Raw genomic sequence first — 22085 nt, 5'->3', positions numbered from 1 at the left:
TCGCCATTTACACTACTAAATTGCATCGGCGGGCTTCATGTTAGAAAGCACAGCCGTTACGCAGATTATTTGTAGATAGGATTAGTCAACACTACGTATTTTGAGATTTCAGTAAGCAGGTCGTCCGATTTGAATCGGTCTTTTGAAAAGGTGAGCTGCATCAAAATGCAATAATAATACAGATAAACTCACACTAATCTCTTGCCTGCATTATAGAATAATACACGTTTATTCACATCAGTCCACATGAATACAGGCTTGCTGAATACAAGCAATGGATTCTTAACTTCATTCATCTGTATATGCACTATTCAGCTAAAATACAGACAATAACCCACGCTAATACAAAACACACTCAATGTGTCCTGCAAGGAACTTTGACCCTGCATATCCATCAAATGTGATTGCAAAACATATAGATGAGGGTTTTGTGTTTTCTCCATCGCTCTCAATCAGCGCGTCGGACGTTACCTGGATACGCCGAGTACACCTTACAGCACATATAGTCCAATGTTTTTACTATCAAACATATGTAATTTTAATTACTGGCATTATGAATACAATTTTGTGTGGTTTGAAACAAATGCTAACATTCGGTTCAGCGCTTGTCAGCAGTAGTATAATGCATTGACCCTACAGTCTGTTACTTGCTCCAGGACAATAGTTAAGCGAGACAAACAATTCAACTTATCTTTTAGAAAAAAAATATACCATGCGCACATATGATATTTGGCTTCCTACTTTCCCAGGCCCAGTTGAAAAGAGACGCCCCGGTGAATCACAATCTCACGATGCAGCTTCTCAGACATTTTGTCATCTTAAGTTTGTTTACTTTTGGGTGTCTCCTGTGGTACGTTAACGTTTTTCCAAAGAAAAGGACGAACCAAATGAAAAAGCCCAACATCGTATTCATCCTCGCTGATGACCTGGGTAAGTTGGTATATTCTGTGTAACATTTCATATTCAAACTGTAACATCATTAGCTGTTTTATTTCTTGGTTTTTTGACTTCATGCCCTCAGCATTGTCAAGTACATGAACCGAGTGGCGAATTACAATTGTTTTTCTGCGTCAAAAAACCCAATTATCTGCCTCAGAGGCTGTGCATAAATTTGACTACCAATCTTCATATACATTGTTAGAGCCATATATTTCACAAAATATCAGTTTGCTATAGTAATTTCTTATCCAATGTTGTTGTGGAGTAATCCACTGGATCAAGTATAGGTTTCTGTGAATGCAAAATGATGTAGTTTCAAGTGAAATTACTGCTAATTCTTTCCGCGTACATTCGTACCGCCGGTGATGAAGTTGACACCAGTTGCCTGTTTTGAAATTGGCCAGGAGCAGCTTATAGCCATACAATTGATTTGTTCCGGAGATACCTCTATTTTACGTCAGTTTCATAGCGAACGGTCACAAGATTTGCCACTTTGTTTCAGATTCCTGGTGCAGGTGAGCGCTCAGTTAGATGAGAACACATTTGTCATTCAGCACTCTTAAGCCAGCCTGTTTTACGATGAACAAATTAAACTAGCTCCTGCTCCGCGCACGGCAAGAATACGGGGCATCGCGTGCTTATAATGAGACCGTACTGGAAATGATTTCTCCTACATTCATGCAAGTTGAGACAGAGTTGTGCAGCGGATCATCTCAACTTCACAAAAGTTGGTTTCTGTCAGAATTTCTATGCAGTACTTTAAGTGCAGTCTATGAATTGAGCGACGCTAATAAATGTCACGCCATTCAGAACAAGTCGCTTATGATCTCGTTATTCTTAATCAAGTGCAACCCGGAATGCTTCAAACCTGGTCGCTTCAATGCTTTATGATACCGGTCAAAAATAGAGAAAAATTGAAATTTCAAAGTCAATGTGGGTTAACTGACTATCAACGTCAAAAGTATAATTTACTACTCTGCATGCGGCAATTTTCTCAAAATTTTCTAAAATCACTAATTTGAGCTTAGAGATTCTATCCTACAATTTTACTAGTAAAAGGCGTAATTTATGTTTCAAAAAGAAATCTATTTCTCTTTTAAAAGGTGAAAATGAAATGCAAATAACTTAAAATAGTTACAAATGTTTTGTTAATTTTCTTCCTTAAACTGCAAGTTACAGGACGGTTGGCGCACAATAAGAGGATTACTGCTGACGCACCATTTGCATATACTGGGCCGGAGTTTTTGACTTCTCAAAGCATCGCTTTGACTGTATAATAAGTTAATCATGATGGGCACTCTCGTGACATATGCAAAGAGGGGTCAAATGGTCGTACCGGGGACACATTTTGAAACACATGCGTTCTCCGACCAAAAAAAAAAAACCCGGAACATTTTTTCATTTTAATTTCGACTCAGGTTTAGTCACTATATATTCACAGCCATCATATGAAAGATTCAACGACAAAATGGGCTCCGGAAACATGACAAGATTTTGGGATTCTGAGACCAAACACGACACGTTCGATCAGTAGCGTGGCTTCCTTACATTTGCATAGATTTACATTAATCCTGCCGTTGTAGAATAAGTTCCTATTATCATGAACCTTTTTTCAGTGCTATAATTTCTGCTTATAGACGACATTTCTTGCGTGGCTTCTCGTGTTCATTCCTCTTTAGGATGGGCTGACATTGGTTACAACAATCCCAACATCATAACTCCTACTATCGATGAACTTGCCAGAGGTGGCGTCATCCTGAACCAGTCATATGTGACTCAATCTTGCAGTCCGTAAGTAATGAAGTATCGAAAAAAAGGCGCATTTATTGAGTAGAGTAAGTCAATATCATGAGAAAAGGCATACTTTTGTTGTAAGCGGTAATTTAAGTCAGTGTATCTCATCGTAAAAAGTGCACAAGGAGAGAGACTGTTTTGTGCGTCGGTCAACTAGTTATTTGTCTCTTAAAGCGTTATTCGTTTCATGGAAAGCAACATTTTATTTTTCTCATTGTTGTTAACACAGAGTTTGTGACGCGATCTCTTGGTTAAACCTCGTACTTAGCCGTGGGCAATTATTCTTTTATTTGTTCTACTGGTCGAACTTAAGCCTAATTACGATTTGTTAGTTCATAACGTTTCTGTTTGCCATCAATTCATTGCTAAAGGGACGGATTTTGTATGTCTACCTGATCGGACGCCCCCTTCCTCTTTGCAAGGAGGGAGATAATTTGTATTGATTAAAATTAGGCCTACAGCCTAATGTTGTAATTACAGATTTATATAAGACATCAGTGATCGATCATCTCCCTAATATACGTCTTTTAACAAATTTCTATGGTCAAATGATATACCTTGTACAATGTTGGATGCAATTTCAGGAGTAGGGCGGCGCTAATGAGTGGATATTACCCCTATCGACTTGGTTTCCAGGTGAGATCATTACTGTACATTACATACTTAAAATGATTACGTCACAGTAACAGCCGCTACGCATGCACATTGTGTCACTCCAGAAAGTTTTGAAATTTTGCCATCAGACTTTAGTACTAAATGATCAAACATCGTTGCTTCGTACATGTGAATATACTTGGAAAGTGATGGGTGTCGACATTTCTACATGGAGGGTTGCTATCGGCTGTTTTATTCATCAAAAAAGTTGGAAAGGGATTGCCATTCACAACTACACCCCATTTTCGAAGTGGAGCGCGGTGAACGATCTTGCATTCCGATTAGCCTGCTGTACCTTGGTATGTAGTTGCATATCACTATGCAGTTTCGGCATTGTGTTTGGCATTGACTCGCTCTATGATTGGCTGATCGCTACAGGCAAAATTACATCAGATGTGCTACTATTGTCTGAAATTGGAGGTGTCAAGTGCATGCACATTTTATACAATTGTGGAAATTTCAGTTCGCATTGGTACTTCACTGGGTCAACATGCGACACAAGTCCCAGTCTACTGAACATTCAATTTCATTCAAGTACTTCAGCCATGTGTCTTCCAGCAACGAAAACTCCGTATGTAAACCGACTGATCCAGCTCTCTGGGGATGTAGAACTAAATCCCGGGCCTGATACCCGACAGTCAACACTGACTCGTACGGGAGAACTTCGTCCTCCCGCCTCAAATGTAGATGAACCAGTGATGTCAGCGTTGCGGGAAATACAGAACAGTATAAAGGACTTACAGAAAGACACAAAGACACTGAACAAGAAAATAGATAGGATGGAAAGTCAATTAAATAAAATGGAAGAAGCGATTGGTGAAGTTAGAAGCATGGCAGAAGAAAATGGAGAAAAGTTGAAAGGACTGGACGAGGTGGAAGAAGAAATCACAAGGTTAACGTCAGAGACAAGGCGACTACGTCGGCTGAATTCAGAGCTTGAAGACAGATCAAAACGAAACAATGTTGTGTTTAGAGGTGTGACGGAAGAGGAAGGGGAAACCTGGGAGATGACAGAAATGAAAATCAAGACTTTGATAGCAGATAAAATGATCATTCAAGACAACATAGAGTTTGAAAGAGTTCATAGAGTGGCGGGGTCAAGAGGAAATAGATCGATCATGGCCATGTGTTCCAGGTATAAAGATAAAGAGAAGATACTCTCAGAGAGCCAAGCCTTGCGCGGAACAAATATTTACGTCGACGGACATTTCTCAGAGCACACCAATTACCGGTACATACGGAGGAAGCTGTTTGGCAAGAGAAAGGAGCTGATAAGTAGAGGTATTCGAGTTTTTGTAAATTATATTAAATTAATCAGCCACGACGAAGGTAACAGACAGGTGTACATATTCAATGAAAAATCGGGTTGTGTAGAAAGACAAGAACATGTAAGCCAGGGGCGTGGCCAAGGCCGAAATAGTACGGACGAACTTGGGAAGACAAAGAAATTGCGTTTCCTGTCTTGGAACGTTCATGGATTGTATAATAAATTACTAGACAAATCTTTTCTTGATTTTGTTACAAATTTTGATGTCATTTGTGTACAAGAAACTTGGTTTCACAAAGATTTAGTATTTGATAGAAATATTACTGGATTTACCGAATATCATATCTTTAGGGAAAGGAAAGCCAATAAAGGTCGGGTTGGGGGAGGAGTTAGTGTTTTCATAAATAATGTTTCTTCTAAAGGGGTCATTCGTTTGTCAACAACTTTACCAGATGCCATCTTCTTCATACTAGACGCTGCTACACTTGGTTTGTCCAAAAATGTTATCCTAGGGTGCATTTATGTCCCCCCTGAAGGGTCATAACGCTATACTTCTGAAACGAATGGTATTGAGTTGTTGGATAATCAAATTGTTGAGCTTAAAGTCAAACACCCAGATTGTCATTGGTTACTTATGGGAGATTTCAATGCTAGAACTGCACAGGATTACGATTATATCATCAATGATTCTATTGATTACATCCCGTTAGCAACAGATAGCTATGAAGAAGATACTTTTGATAAGACCCGTTCTTCAAAAGATCCTGTAGTGAACAGATTTGGTAGAAGGTTATTAGAGCTTTGTCGTGATCATTCTATCCATTTTCTAAATGGAAGATCTTGTTCTGATGTTACAGGCGAATTTACTTGCATTGCAAATAATGGTAATAGTGTTGTAGATTACATTATAGCTTCTACTCATTTATTTAAGGAAATCAGTGATTTTTTGGGTTGATGATAACAGTATTTCAGACCATTTTCCTTTATGTTTAACTCTGCCCATCAATCTATTGTCTAGAAATGAGACGACAGATTTGGCTTCAAGCAGTAATTATAAACGTTGTAAATGGGACAAAGACAAGGTAGGCTCTTTCGAAACAAATATTCATTCACAAGAGGGACAAAACAGGACTAGAAAAGTTTTAGAATCTAACAGACGAGATGTAGAGGAATGTATGAGTAGACTTTATGATTTATTATTTTGGGCTGCTGAAGATTACAAACAAGAAAGCAAACGGATAATTGGGAACAACATAAATAGGAAATTGCGACAAGAAGCATGGTTCAATAAAGAATGTCAAACTGCAAAATATAACATGTACAAAGCACTTCGCCAGTTTAGAAACTTAAACACAATAGAAAGTTTGAATGTATACAAAGATCTAAAGAGAATTTTCAGGTCGTTATGTCGGGTCAGCAAAGCAAATTTTAATAAACAGGCGCGTGACGCTCTTTAGTGCTGAAAACAGCACAAGGAGTATCTGGCAGCAAGTAAAGCGCTTTTCAGGTTTAAGGTCACGTACTTATGAGATATCGCAAACTGAATGGCTTCAGCATTTTAATTCTGTTCACAATCCTGTCAGACAGAAAAGTAATTTTGACGCTACGGTAGAACATTTTCTAGACAGTTTTGACTTTAGTGACAGTGTACTAAATACTGATCTAGATGTAATTCTTAACGGTGACATTACCGTCACTGAGGTCCAAGAAGCACTGGACAAACTCAAATCAGGTAAATCACCAGGGCCAGATGGCATCCCAAATGAGTTTTATAGGTCAGCTAAGGACACTCTGATACCTCTTTTGCATTTCATTTTCAATGTAATTTTTGATTCAGGGGTTTATCCCAACGATTGGTGTAAAGGGATCATTGTTCCGCTGCATAAGAAAGGCAGTCAGATAGACCCTAACAATTATAGAGGTATAACTCTGCTAAATTCTCTTGGAAAGATCTTCACTTCTATTTTAAATACACGCTCCTTGTTAATAAAGGAAATGGGAAGACACAATTGGTTGTATTTCCGATTGTCAAGCGGGATTCAGAAGTGGTTTCAGTACAGTTGATAATATTTTCAGTCTGCATATTATGATTCAAAAGTACCTCTGTAATTCAAAAGGTCGTTTTTACTGCGCTTTCATAGATTTTAGCAAAGCTTTTTGATTCCGTAGACCACAATTTATTACTGTACAGACTTTGCTTTGAGGGAGTAAGGGTAAGATGTTATGTATTTTAAATTCAATGTATAGTGAGCTGAAATCATGTGTAAGGGCTGGACAAGGCATCGCTGATTATTTTTAGTGCTCTGTCGGAGTCCGGCAGGGTTGTATGCTAAGCCCTTTCCTTTTTTCTCTTTTTATAAATAAACTGAACAATATGTTGGAAAATTTGGGACATTGTGGTATGCAGATTACTCAAGAAATGCACGATTTGTTTTCCCTTTGTATGCAGATGATGTATCTATTTTCAGTGATACTCCAGTTGGTTTACAAAGACTACTTACAGTACTGGAGTCTTTTACTAGCAAATGGAAACTGTCAGTAAATATGAGCAAATTACAAATTCGTATTTAGACGTGGCGGGGTTTTGAAAAAATCTGAAAGGTAGTTTTTTAATGGGGAATGTATGAAAACGGTCAGTTATTACAAATATCTCGGTTTAATGCTTTCCAGTAGGAATACCTGGAGTAAAGCTACATCAATATTAGCAGATCAAGCTAGGAAGGCGATGGGCAACATTTTTAGAATGATCAAGCACACTGGCAGCTTGCCATTTAAAGAGTACTTTAAACTTTTCGACGCTATGGTTCTGCCCATTATCACATATGGGTCAGAAATTTGGGGTTACACACAATACCAGGTTCTCGAATGTGTTCGATTGAAGTATTGTAAGAGATTTCTTGGAGTTAAATCATCAACCTCGGACGCCTGTGTGCTAGGTGATTGTGGCAGGTGTCCCATTTTCTTAGTCACTCAGAAAAAAGTGATCTCATACTGGTTAAAACTTTTAAAAATGCCACAAAACAAAATAGCAAAGCACAGTTATAACCTTGCGGTGCGGCTAGATGACAATGGGAAAGAATCCTGGACAACGCATGTCAAAAATATTTTGTTTAACCATGGGTTTGGGGAAGTTTGGTTATTTCAGGGGCCGGGGGATTTCAATAGCTTCCTAAAACTTTTCGTAACCAGAGCAAGTGATATTTTCAAGCAAAACTGGTGGTCAGAAGTCTGTACCAAAGATAAACTTCGTCTTTATAGAAATTTTAAGTTAAACTTTCTACCAGAAGATTACTTATTTATTGATATGCATATGAAATTTAGAAGATCAATTGCTTGTTTGCGGAGTTCGGGTATTGGTTTAGAAATTGAAGAAGGTAGGGTTTGTGGTATTTCTCTTTAGGAACGCACCTGTAAGATTTGTGATTCGACAGAAATTGAAAATGAATTTCACTTTATATCTGTCTGTCCCCTTTATCAGAATTTAAGAGAATCCTATTTACCAGTCTGGTCATATAGACAACCTTCAATTGAAAAATTTATTCTCTTATGTCATCTGATAACAAAGTTATAATATCAAACCTTGCTATATTTGTGTACAAAGCTTTCAATTTGAGAAAAGAGTATGTTTGAAGTATTGTATTTCCTTTTCTTCTTTTGTTTATCAATGATTTATTTATCTCTGTGTCTGTTTACTGTAACTTATTTTCTGTATATTTTGTGATGTATGCGATTTGGGCCGGTGACCTTCCAGAGCAATAAACCATGTTATATATTATATATTACATACTTAAACTTAATTGGATTTTGTGAGTTGTTTATGTTTAAAGTCTACAAATACATCTGATCTTTAGGTGGTTAAAACTAGTTAACACGATTGGAACTAATTGGGGATAATTGGATAGTTTAGTAATGTATGTTTAATCTGCAAATGTAAGCTCATCTGCTTTTCTTTTTAAGTTATACGCTTGTTTTTACGGGTAATTTGTAATATTGCGACATTCAGCTCTATGGCACCTAACACTTTTGAGATATTTGAAAAATATAAAGATCCAATTATCCCAAATTAGTTCCAATCGTGTTAGTTGTATTAGTCACGATGTGCTTAAATACAACAGTAAAGATCGAATCATTGTAAGCTGTTTTGTTCGGGTATGAAAAGATTAATTACTAAGTAAAAAAATATATATTGTGTGACGTGTTATATAGTTACGATGAAATACAAGATAACCGTACCTTTAAAGTGCGCAGTGACTCATGCACATAAACGTTTTATCATTCGGGAACTAAACAAATATATTTAATATTTTTACTTGAAGAATGTTTATGAGATATAGTATTGTTTTTACGAAAACGAGACTAAACAGAGTATTTTAATCTTTCTTTATTTTAAATTATTTGATACGTTAACATCACTAAACATGCATGCAACATCCGCTTCTGTAAAGTTCGTAGCATGAATAATCCGTGTTGTGTGTGGTGATTCCAACTTTTCCCCTCACAGAAACATGCCTGCTTTGGATTATAACACATGCACTTGTACTACTTCTCTCGATGTTTATCTACAAATGTCAGATCAGCCAAATGTTTTGACACCTTTCACAAAGCGCGTGTGTGATTAGACACAATTGCTGTTCTGAGCATATGTAATTACCCCTAGGCCTATGTACTGGTCAGACATCCTGTTGCCTATATTACTTCTAAACTACAAAAAGCTGTTACACTGCAACACAATTTCGTTTGAGACGCCATGCCGAGTTCCCTCTCAGTTGGTTCTAACATAGGGGTGGATTTAGAAAACAGCAAACGATACAGAAATTGTGTGACATACATCAGAGCTGAACACTCATCTACATTGAAACGTTGAATATATTGTAAAGTATAGTAGTCTTAAAATACGAACTTCGATCATAGGTTTTCAACGTGATGTTCAACACACATGGTTGGGCCGAAAAAAGAAAACTAAATTCCATAATGTCCCACCAATCCACATACATGTAGTGAATCCATGGAGTAAAAAACTGTGGTGTCCCCTACATCACGGACAAGGTCTGTGCCTGCATGGATTATTAATACTAGAGGAAATGCTCAGGGTCCGTTTGTGTTCTCTAAAAAGTTGCAAAAAAGCTTTAACTAGGTGCTAATTGTATGCATTTAATCCCTTTCTATAGAGAAAAACAATTCTCATGTTTTCCTGATGCACCATAGGTACGATGCTGTGTGGACCTATGTGTACATGTTCCGTTCACTATGTTACCCTGCACCACAATAGAGGGAAACACTGTGGACGAACACAAATCACCAAACACAGACTAAGGTGGCTGCAAAGTTTGCAAGGACCATAGACCACATGTACAATAAAAGAAGGGCCTCGGCTACTTCTTTGGCGTCTACACACGTGCAACTCCGCTCTGCGTGGCGGGGCTTAGCCCTGCGTACCGTGCTGTGTTCTCGGCGTTATAACGCCGGGAACACACCGCACGGTACGCAGGGCTAGGCAGGGCTATAATACGGCTACGGCGTAGTCATAACCACAGTCCCTCTATCCACGGACTGTGTCATAACCGAGCATTCTTGACTCTTACCTGCCGTAGGGCTAATAGCTGACCATAGTGCATCGATTACTACCGTGACAAAAAATTACTTTAATAGTATCCTATAGATATAAGTACAGTTTTACCAAAAACAAACAAAAGAATGCATTAAAAATTTGTACGTATTGCGACAGACACCTTTCATCGTTCAAGGCCGGTTCAATACGGTGTTTCCATATCGTCTACGCTGTTCATATAAAGAGTATGGTCCTGAACGACAGTGCATTATGATAGCACCGCGATACAACAAGTTTCCTGTAGACGAGTTTAAATATTTAGCTAGTGAAGTATTTCGTTTATAGTCATAAATGAGCCACAAAAATCCGACAACACAGGAAAATAATCGTGACACAGAAAGTGCACATATTATGTTCCGATTCGTACTTTGAGATTCACAGGTCATGATCGTATTTAATTGAGGTTTCTGATACAAAATGTTACATCAAAGATACTCCGAAGAAAGCAAAAGTTTCGTTTACATGTGGTAGTTAAAACAAGTTTGATTTTTTGTTGGCAAATCAGTGACGAAAATATACCACGATGTTAATAACTTTGAAATGTTTTATACGCACTGCAACAAAATGTACATGAAGGAGTTACGACGCTTTACGGTGTACTCACTTCAACTTTTCCATAATTCACTTACAAATTCCTTTCTAGAATGGTAAACTCAGCATATCTCACATCTGCAAAATCCACTTTCCATTCATAGATGTTGTAAAGCTGCTTATTTTGCGTTCCAAGCGGTTTCTATCTAGCTTAAATTCATACAGTCACCTGTAATCTAAATATGCCCATATATGGTAAAAGCGGCGTTCCTTGTTATTCAAAATAGCCATGTGAGGGCACTGTTTCTAAAAAGCGGCCACCCGCTGAAAATCTGTGATTGCTCTTTCCATGGTAAGTGTGGCAAAATTGGGCCAGGTGACAGAATACCTTTAATGTCAAACGCTGGTGCGTGAGTGCGATTACTTAGACCCGATTTTAGACGGGCCTCTTAACTTCCGCGAAGGGATGAAGTTACGTTTGTAAAACACTCATTTTAAACAGACCAGCCTATGTTTCACATCTACCGCCATTCCAAACTAAAACATAATCATTCTGCAGATTGTGAAAACTTGTGTCGCCATCCTCGTCTTTACATTTTTTGCTCTAAAAGTACCCCTCTTCTAGTGGAATAGCCCAACAGGGGAATAATATCAACAAGTTGCCATTACTCCTTGAAGTTAGAAACTAGCTTTCTGTGAGTAAAGTTATGAGTAAGCAAGGTTGATTTCAGTTGATATCGATGTTAATTTCGGAAAATCCGTAGGAAAATAGTCACAACCATTATGCATGCACGTTGAAGGGGTTATTACACGTGGCTGTCGAAACCACATCGAATTCTTGCCGTAACTCGTCAAAGTACGGACACATCCCTCGGAGACGAGGCAACATTGACCATACTTCGTATAATAACTCCAAAGCAATTTGTTTCAGACTGGAGGAGTAAGAAGACAAATGCCGACAGGACTTCCATCGGACATTCCAATTCTACCGAGAAAACTTAGAAACCTCGGCTATTCGACTTATATGGTGGGAAAGTAAGTATATGTATGCATGCATGTATACGAGGGGCAAAATGTAAAATTATCCACATATATGTTTGTGTACATATATACATCTAAACATACATGTACATACATACACGCACAAAGTGTATTCATGCATGCATGCATGCATGCTTGCATGCATGCATGCATGCATATATACATACATAGATACATACATAGATACATACATAGATACATACATAGATACACACACATACATACATACATACATACATACATACATACATACATACATACATACATACATACATACATACATACATACATACATACATACATACATACATACATACATACATACATACATACATACATACATACATACATACATACATACATACATACATACATACATAGAACACATACATACATACATACATACATACATACATACATACATACATACATACATACATACATACATACATACATACATACATACATACATACATACATACATACATACATACATACATACATACATACATACATACATACATACACGTGTACGTATGTAGTAACCAGAATGAAAGTTGTTGTAAAATGCATTCGCTTGCCCTTATTTGGCAAAGTGTGCCTAGGCGCCATGATACGGTATATATTACACAAATGTGAGGGCGTCTTTTACCATTAGCATTTATGTAGCTCGAGGTATATGATAATTTGTCATATTTTTACTGTCTTTCCTATATTTATATCATGCAAAGGTGGCATTTGGGTTATTGCAAAAGTGCATACACACCCAACGAAAGAGGATTTGATAAATTTTATGGATACTATTTAGCTTCAGAAGATTATTACACGCATATGGCAGGTGAGTTATCGCATTTTCTTGCTGTGTATTTTTCCAACACAAGAAGACGTACTATTGAAGATAATAGATTTTTATACGTCCCCATACATGTTTACAAACGTATCAATAGGAGAAAAGTGCAAGGGGTACCGTTGTTCACTAATACCGTACATTTGAGTTCGAACCCAATCGAAAACACCGTATTACATATGATAACCATTCACTACATGCTCTTCTAGGCATTCCCAGGATGTCAAAGTTCATAATGGCGTTGATAAAAAAAGATTTTCATGTAGCATCGCATATATTTTGACCTTTAGGCAATTGGCTCGACCTTCACGACAATTTTGATCCAGTATGGGGTGAAGACGGGACGTATTCAACAGTGAGTATTCAAAATGACATCATATGAATCAGTCACGTACGGTAAGACGAAAGCGCCTGCTTCATAAATTCAACCGCTAAAACCGATCCCTCAACCAGCAAAGAAACATTATTGTCAAATCAAAGAGTGTTAAGATAATAGAAAAAATGGCATCAGAACAAATTAAACAGTTTAAGACCATGGTAATAATGGACGAGCAACGTAAATGTTTTCGAATTTTGCCTTTAAACTGCATTTGTTTTGAAGATCGGCGACCATGCTTTGTCATGGTGTTGAAATTCACTTGGAGGACGGTAGCTTAATTTTAAAATATGCTTCCGCTGTTACGAGGCTGAATGATAATGTGAAATAACCATCATTTTAATTGCTGGAATTAGTGAGAACCTCCATTCCTTGCAACTTATGGAATTCATTAATAAATCTAGACCATGTTTAAGCCCGACATCTTGACCCTTATTATCCCGAGAAAAACAAAACTCTTACCTCTTTTACAGTACCTGTTCAGTAATAAGGCTGTAGAATTCATTGACCATCACGACAAGGCAAAGCCATTTTTCATGTACCTTGCCTATCAAAGTATCCATGAACCATTACAGGTAGGTTCACTTTTTAATTTCCGTTGTTTGTTTGTTTGTTTGTTTGTTTGTTTGTTTGTTTGTTTGTGTATGTGAAAGTGTGTTTGGTATCAGCTCTTTTTAATGTCCAAAAATGATCGAGAAATTCATTAGGATTATAGAGAAATTCATATTCGGCTACTGGAGGGGCTGTTATTTAAAAAACGGATTTATTTGTCGAATCATCTAAGTAAGATAATGCTAATGCCTAACCTCTAGCAGTTTACTTTGCCAACTCTTCAAAAAGTAAAATGGACAAAGAGACACTTACAGACAGAATACATACATACATACATACATACATACATACATACATACATACATACATACATACATACATACATACATACATAAAGATAGATAGATAGATAGATAGATAGATAGATAGATAGATAGATAGATAGATAGATAGATAGATAGATAGATCAGAACATTGATAGCATTTAACATAATCTAATGTTTTGCTAATTGTGCCGACAGGTTCCTGATAAGTATTTTGATATGTATCCTTCGGTTAAGAATGAAATGCGGAGAACGTTAATGGGTAAGCCAAAGCTACACGTTTTCTGCAAATCGCTGAGCTACCCCTCACACTAAACCTTGTAAACAATAGCATATTTTACTCTTTAGCTTTAACGCACCCCGAAGACACAGATCCGGTCTTTCAAATTTTTAAATTATTTTCTGGTCTTACACTTGGCAGGGCTCATTTTTAAGCTTTTGCAGAGAGAACTTACTGACTTAAGTTTCCGAAAATCGAGAATTATTTTTACAATACAGTTAAAACTAGGATGGCGGCCATTTTTACTTTCACATATCTGTAAATATCAAGCTATATGTTACTCCAGTGGCAAAATTTGCATGGTTGCCCCTTATTTCTATACTTTTTTGGTAAGACCATAGTTGAAAGTTTAATTAAGGGAAGTTTGAGTAAAAGTTTATGTCGTACACTTTCGAGGCGCTTAATGCCTCAAAGACTGACTACGTAAATGTAAAATCAGCTAGAATGACCAGTGCAATCGGAGAAGAGTTTTTAAAATACTTTGAGATATTGTTTTGTTTTCAGCCTCATATATCAACCTTTTGGCCGAAAAAATAGACAGTCACTTAAATTATGAAGCAATAATGTACAGAAATATTTTGATCCTCAAAATATTAAAAAAATCACTTAAAGACATCTTTAATGTATAATATATTGAGGAAAACGGCAATATTCTTGTAGAATATTCAATGCACAGTTCCTGAGTATGTTTCAAGTAATCAATAGCATACTTGATGTCAATAGATATCCGTAAGGTTTATTTGTAATATTTAGATTTTTTGGTGAAACGTTCAAATTATCAAGGTTATCATTGCATAGTCTTAGAAAGAAAGCTATATCTGCGCATTATAAAAGAAATATATATGTATATAGAAAGCCGTTTGTCACAGGTAGATAATATATTATATTATATCATGCTACCATGCGCCATTCTGATTGGAAGAGAGCTCATTCAACCGATGCTAAAATACTGTTTTAGCACTGATAGCAGTGCTAAAACGGGCCCCTAAACCAGCATTTTCGAAAATTGCCCGGTCGGTGCATTTGAACGTACATATCTAAACCATAGACCCTCGAGAAAGACCGAAACAGTCTTTGTTTCAAAGACCGAAGACCGAATTTTGATACACAGATAAAGTGTGGGTCTGTAACTCACCTCTTGGTGTAAATAAGTTGGGATCGATGATGAAAGACATCTCTGAAGCTGCACGTTTGGGGTATGATGCACACAAATGTTAGGGCGACAGCGCACCGTGCACTTTGCGGGAGTCGAGACGCGATATACCGCTCTTTAAAATGAAGATAGTATTCGTTCATACACAAATAAATTGACATTTCCTCACAGTAACGGTATGTCAGATATTATTTACCAAAGTTTGGGCTATAACAGATCGGGATGTCCTAACGATGTAGACCAAGAAGTTCAAAATAACAATAGGATGACTCCTGGCGACTGCGACGATATTTGACATCAAATGCAACGAGCAGTGTCAGCGTCCAGCTGTCCCTGCATCGGGCAACACACTCAGAATCTGCACAACTGTTCATCACAGTTGTAGTCATCGCAAGTCTGGATTATTTAAAACTGCTTGTTTTCTGGTACAATTAACGTCCAAATTATCCATCAAAAATAGATCCTGTAACTTCACTGTGCCACTACTGAATGTCGCGACGGTATGCGGTACAGAAAGAAACAAATCTATTTTTAGTATGCCAAAAAAGCCAGGACTATTGTTCTTATGTAAATTTACGAAAAAAATTGTTACTTTTTTCTTTTATTTGAACTCTTGACCCATTTTCTGTGTGAGTGCAGTAGGTATTTTTGACAAGTATCGTTCGTGTTGCATGCGAATAAAATGCAATGTCGATATGGACGTAATGCGTATTTATCGTGGAATACTGTGTGCCTGTACGGAATCCTTATAAAAATGCTCAGTCTCGGGCGCAGAATTTCCGACGTTCGATCTCTCAGACGTCCGTTTTCTGCATTTGGCGCTTAGAGTGATGAAAATACCCAAGTAAGACAACAAATACACGCAAGTTGATATAATATAATAGCAATAACCCCCTTCGCAGTCGGGTATACACTCGATTTTGGTACAATTCGCTCCATATAGCACTCGCCTATCGGCTCGTGCTATATGTCGCGCATTGTACCAAAATCTCGTGTATACACTCCTGCGGCGGGGGTTATTGCTTAAATATTTTCTGTTTATTTATCACATAAAGTAAGCAAATTGGCCTACCAAGTGAGCGACAGGTTTTCCACTGATAAATTACATTTGTTGAAGAATAGTTGGATCGTACGTTTCGAAGGCTCCAACTGTGTTTTTTACATTTCATGAAAGTCGACACATGTTAGAATGTGATGGGGCAATGAGGGTGATGAAAATTCGTACCCTATGCAGTTGTTCTATGCCAACTGAGTCGAAAAATTCCTTACCTTCTTTGGTCGCCTTTGTAACAACAAGCTCGGTTTTTGAACAATTCAAGGGTGGAGATTCGGCAGAGCGGTTTGGACTGTGATGTCTTGGCTTGGTGACTGGATACTGTACGATGTGTTCGAATCCGATCTAAATATACTAAATTTTGAAAGTTATAACCATAGAGATTAAAAAACACAGCACAAGATTTCTGACAAGCGCCATTGGCTAATGAAACTTGACGCTGGTGTGGTTGAAGTTGGGTACTCTGAGCTTATGCCAGAACTCAAGATTGTGATAACTGAAATATTGAAAAAGAATTATAATTCTTTTTTCCTATACAAAGCATAGCAACTTAGCTTTATTTATTATGTAGGCGGACTTAAGCATGATAATATTTTTAGAAATATTAAAATGTGTTCGTTGAATGTCATGTTCATTTTCTTCCTCTTGTTCGTTGAAAGGCATGGCAACGGCTCTGGACGATGGTATTAAACAAGTTGTCAGCGCATTGAAAAGAAATGGTTTATGGGAAAACACTTTACTTGTTTTTTCATCAGATGTGAGTATAACCTTAAATAATATTTGTTTTCTAGAGAATCAACAGTGTTTACATTGTAAATGTGTGTATATACGTGATTCAGCTACGTCATTAGTCTCGTTTGAGACAGTGTCCAGTGCGTACTCCTGTTGGGCTTTTGAGAGAGAATGGCTACAGGGCAGCATTTTCGAACGCAAAACTGAACGAGATGAGATACCTTTTGCAACTTAGACGTTTGAGATACCAGCAAGTCAAAACACTATAAATGTTCTTCAAATGCTGGTATTTTTTGTCGGTTCCACTAGTAACGCGATTGGAACTAAGTTTGGATAATTGGATGGTGAAGTAATGTCGATTTAATCTACAATTGTTATCTCATCTACTTTTCTTTTTATATTACACACTTGTTTTTTATAAGTAATTTGCAATATTGCAACATTTAGCTATAGGGCACCTAACACTTTTGAGAAATTTGCAAAATATGAAAATGCAATCATCGAGAATTAGTTCCAATCGTGTTTAGTGGTGTTGACGTCGGCATCAATACCTAAGTGTTGTCATAGCTTTCGTAAAGTGTAACTTTTTGTCCTTGTGGTATTTAGAATGGGGCACCAACCCTTCCTCCGCACCAGGGTAGCAACTGGCCACTTCTGGGCCAGAAACATCAATTATTTGAAGGTGGCACTCGAGCTGTTGGCTTCATTCACGGCAACATGCTTCAGAAAACAGGTTATACTTACAACGGGTATGTACGTGTCGTGAATACAAATCTCGTCTTCTCTCTTCGGCTGAAAGAGGCGTAAATTAGGCAGTGCGCTCTGTACTGCTGCTGCTGCTGTTGTTGTTGTTGTTGTTGTTGTTGTTGTTGTTGTTGTTGTTGTCGTCGTTGTTGTTGTTCGTTTAAACGAATAATGCCAAGTGATCTTATATCCTTTTCAATAAATGTTTTGTCTAAAGATGATATTAAGTCAACATTTTGTCTTGGGTCAAGTAAAAAGAGTTTATAATACATACAGATTAGTGTTCGATGAATTCTGCATTTAGATTTGTGCAAAAATAATGCTTTACCTCTACCAGTCAAATGAATGTACAGTTACCGGGGGCTTATGTCACCAATTAATATATTCAATAATTGACAAAGATAGGCCAAAGCGTAGTCAGGTTTATCAATCCTGTATTACCGTGTCAGCGATTAATGCTCTTTCATCCTGGTTTGTTTTTTACTGAAGGATGATTCACATTGTTGACTGGTATCCAACTCTTCTCAGCGTCGCAGGCGGGAAAATACGAGGTGTAGTATATCATTTTTGCGGCATTTGTTAACTTTTTAATTGCTTGTATTCGTAGGAAACAAAAATTGTCACGGCCAAGATGCGGACCGAGGTCGTAAAGCGGAAGGGCCAGAGCGTGCGAGGGCCTGTACGACCGAAGTTCGCAAAACCCGCATCCGGGCCGTAAACGTTTTATCATGTACCTCATGGATTAATAATTGTATTGTTAAATATATTGTCCAAAAATTTGAATATAGAAATACGTGCGACATCAAACATTCATCCCGAATTTGTTAATTTGTTGGAAAGGCGATGGTCGCATCCAATCGCGTAGTGATGTACATAATGACGTCATCTGTTTACCGGTAGAACTTGTAGAGCAACGTACGTATACCAACAAAGAATGAAGGGTAATAACCATGCAAAATCTTGATTTTTATCGAAAATGGTTGCCGCAACATAATGAGTTATCGAGATTTAGAAATAAAAACCATCAAAAACAACTAGTGACGTCCACAGATCCTTAATGTCACACCTTGCACCCGAATATAATAGGAGGTTTTGTGCCTGTCAATTTTGTTAGACAACGGTGAACGTCCTAATAATTTTTTCAAGCATAAGTACAATCCGTTTCAGTATTATAAAATGCATTATAAACACAATAGGGTAGATACTATACGATATGGTACGGTGTGTTCCGATAGGATGCATTTTAACGCCAAAGCATAAGTATCGCACATATATACGCTACCGAACAATGAAATAAAATGTACTTCACTACACTACACTACACTACACTCCACTACACTACACTACACTACACTACACTACACTACACTACACTACACTACACTACACTACACTACACTACACTACACTAAAATACTAAACTGCAGTGCACTACACTACACTACACTACGCTACACTACAAAACGCTACACACTTCATCACTAATCTACACTACGCCATACCAAAACCACATTGAATTAAGCAACATCTGGAAAAATTTGTGTTTCTGATGATAAACGCTTTATATAACAATTTCGAATCTCAATGAAATGAGATATGGCCATCGTTCTTGCATTCAAAGACCAGAAATTATTGTATACATACATGCCTGATGAATTGACAATAAAGGGAAATATTAGCCATATCTTTTGCTTCTTCTCAAGATCAAGAAATTGATGGTGTGGATGTATGGAAAGCCTTGTCGACGAATTCTTTATCACCAAGGAATGAAATAGTATACAACATCATATCGGAACAGGGGGAGGCAGCGATTAGGTAAATAGCTTCAAATTGTTTGATCGACTTAACCCTTTGAGTGTCATAATTTTTTCCACCAAAATTTTAGTGCAACATTTTACAATTTCTATTCAATTTTCCTGTAATTTTTTGGATAATTTTGAACAAAATGAACATCATATTTCATTGGCTAAAGTTTGTTATCAAAAGTTTGGCAAAAATCTGAAAAAATTGACTTGCATTTATTTTGTAAAGGTGACAAAGATTGACTTTGGCGCTCAAAGGTTTTACCTTCGAAAACTGAAGGTATCCGTTTAGTTAGCGATCGGTCCAATTTTCTGAACATCAATAATAATGAATCAGACAACTATATGCACGTTCAGTTAATGATACATTGGATTTTCGTGAATTAATGAAATTAATGTGCAGTGCGTCTTGAGTGATCGTTTAATGGATTCTCATCTTACGAATGTTCATTTGTACTTTCTTTCCTTCACCTTTCTTCCCTGCGCTGGAATTCCCGATAGGATTGGGAATTTCAAATTTATGAATGTCTTGCCCTATACGGACGGTAAGTTTGAAGAGACCACTTGAACTGAATAGGAAAAGAGTATTCATAGGTGTTACTTTGAATAAGGGGACGGTCTTCCAAAGCAAATTGGTTCCCATGATTTTCTTTCTCACATATGAAACATTCATCAATAATTATCTCAACACTGTTAAATTTCTATCATATACAAAAAGTATTCTAGCCATGTCTTAGAAATACTTAGAAGTATAGAATGCAACACATGGTCTCATAATGAAATTAGAAAACGGATTGTTGGCCATCTTTGAATGCATATATACGTCATGTTGTTTAATGTGGTGTGGTATAAGTTTAAATTCTTTTGGATGTCTTATGAGAAAGTGATTGGGCGGCATCTCTCTCTCTCTCTCTCTCTCTCTCTCTCTCTCTCTCTCTCTCTCTCTCTCTCTCTCTCTCTCTCTCTCTCTCTCTCTCTCTCAGTATGTTGGGATCCACCACCGGAGGCCGAAGGGAAATGGGGTAACAAGACATGTTTGAAGCAAAATGAGAATGGTGTTTATTTGTTCAACTTAAAAGGTATTGAACTCCCTTGTTCAGGACATATGATACTCACTAGATTATCTCAAACAATTTCATACTGACATTTGCTAAAATACTGTCTAGTTCGTAATGAAGGAATTGCAGGCAACTTGCTTAAATCACGCAAAGTCATCAGACGACAAAAAAAGATTGGTGATTGACAGCGATAGCGAGGTTTGAAATGTTCAGTAAACTGTCTGTATATATTACTCCAAGTGAAAATGTTATGAAATGTGATTTTTTGTACTGAATCGGATACCAACAAGCTTGTATCCAGCGATTTAAATTGATCGTTTAAATTTTAAAGGCGATGTACTTCAAAAACATATAAATTATGTATCAATACTGCAAACATTGTACTTTTGCTCTACTTTGTATTTGTGACATACCCTGTTATGATCAATTCTGTTAATCCATAGTTATTCTGACAAAAAAACTGTGTAGAGAGAAATAAGACTGGATTCATTCGGAAACATTTCAGTTTGAGGTGATTTCATTCCTTCCACAGATGATCCACTTGAACACAAAAATTTGGCTGACATAATGCCAAACAAAGTTAGAGAGTTGACAAGACGTCTGGAAGAAAAATATGAGAAAGTCGTTCCGGCATTTGACAGATCGTACCATGATCCTGAGGCAAATCCAAATAATTTTGGAGGAGTTTGGTCCACCGGATGGTGTTAACGACACATATTCTATTCCCTAACAATGTCATTGGTGTAAGTGTAATTCTTGATGGTTTTGTACAAGTTGTTTACGAGCACTACGGTGCATATAGTTTGGTTGAAAGATACGGAATCTTAGACAATAAAATATGTATTAAGGAAACGCGAATATGTATGTATGTATGTATGTATGTATGTATGTATGTATGTATGTATGTATGTATGTATGTATGTATGTATGTATGTATGTATGTATGTATGTATGTATGTATGTATGTATGTATGTATGTATGTATGTATGTATGTATGTATGTATGTGTGTGTGTGTATGTATGTACGTATGTATGTCTGTATGTCTGTCTGTCTGCTGTCTGTCTGTCTGTGTCTGTATGTATGTATGTATGTATGTATGTATGTATGTATGTATGTATGTATGTATGTATGTATGTATGTATGTATGTATGTATGTATGTATGTGTGTGGGTTGGTGGGTGGGTTGTAGGGTGGGTTGATAGACGGATGTGTGGATGGATTGATGGATTGATGGAATGATCTTTTGTGTGTGTATCCATGAACCTGTCGGAACGTTAGAGATGGTGCACTACAAAGGTTTCGGCATTACCAATAATTTGCTGAGGTGG

General features: G+C 37.2%; 1 protein-coding gene across 2 annotated transcripts; it reads left to right on the top strand.

The window, feature by feature from the left end:
- Window positions 1-726: 726 nt before the first annotated feature.
- LOC139126880 (arylsulfatase J-like) lies at window positions 727-21610 on the top strand. 2 transcript variants are annotated; one of them, XM_070692812.1, is made up of 15 exons: window positions 727-930; window positions 2619-2730; window positions 3318-3369; window positions 11725-11828; window positions 12566-12672; window positions 12972-13036; window positions 13531-13632; window positions 14131-14194; window positions 17079-17176; window positions 17758-17900; window positions 18385-18446; window positions 19599-19710; window positions 20199-20242; window positions 20681-20776; window positions 21288-21610. In XM_070692812.1, exons 1-15 carry the CDS (start codon window positions 792-794, stop codon window positions 21461-21463), a joined length of 1476 nt encoding a protein of 491 aa, XP_070548913.1. In that variant the 5' UTR covers window positions 727-791; the 3' UTR covers window positions 21464-21610. The 2 variants fall into 2 exon arrangements, with proteins under 2 accessions (XP_070548913.1, XP_070548908.1); XM_070692807.1 differs by having other exon boundaries at window positions 740-930; window positions 21267-21570.
- The last annotated feature ends 475 nt before the right edge of the window (window positions 21611-22085 follow it).

The sequence above is a fragment of the Ptychodera flava genome, chromosome 3 (genome assembly GCF_041260155.1).
Source record: "Ptychodera flava strain L36383 chromosome 3, AS_Pfla_20210202, whole genome shotgun sequence".
In the NCBI taxonomy this organism is placed as follows: Eukaryota; Metazoa; Hemichordata; class Enteropneusta; family Ptychoderidae; genus Ptychodera; species Ptychodera flava.
The sequence above is the reverse complement of the archived record's forward strand: the minus strand, read 5'-3'. Positions and strand labels throughout refer to the sequence as shown.

Bases quoted from the DNA above. Each gene is read 5' to 3' on its own strand.
- LOC139126880 (XM_070692807.1), top strand. From the start codon at position 792: ATGCAGCTTCTCAGACATTTTGTCATCTTAAGTTTGTTTACTTTTGGG. The intron at 14,195-17,078 runs GTAAGCCAAAGC...GTTCGTTGAAAG, and splicing joins AATGCGGAGAACGTTAATGG to GCATGGCAACGGCTCTGGAC. The intron at 18,447-19,598 runs GTGTAGTATATC...CTTCTTCTCAAG, and splicing joins CGCAGGCGGGAAAATACGAG to ATCAAGAAATTGATGGTGTG.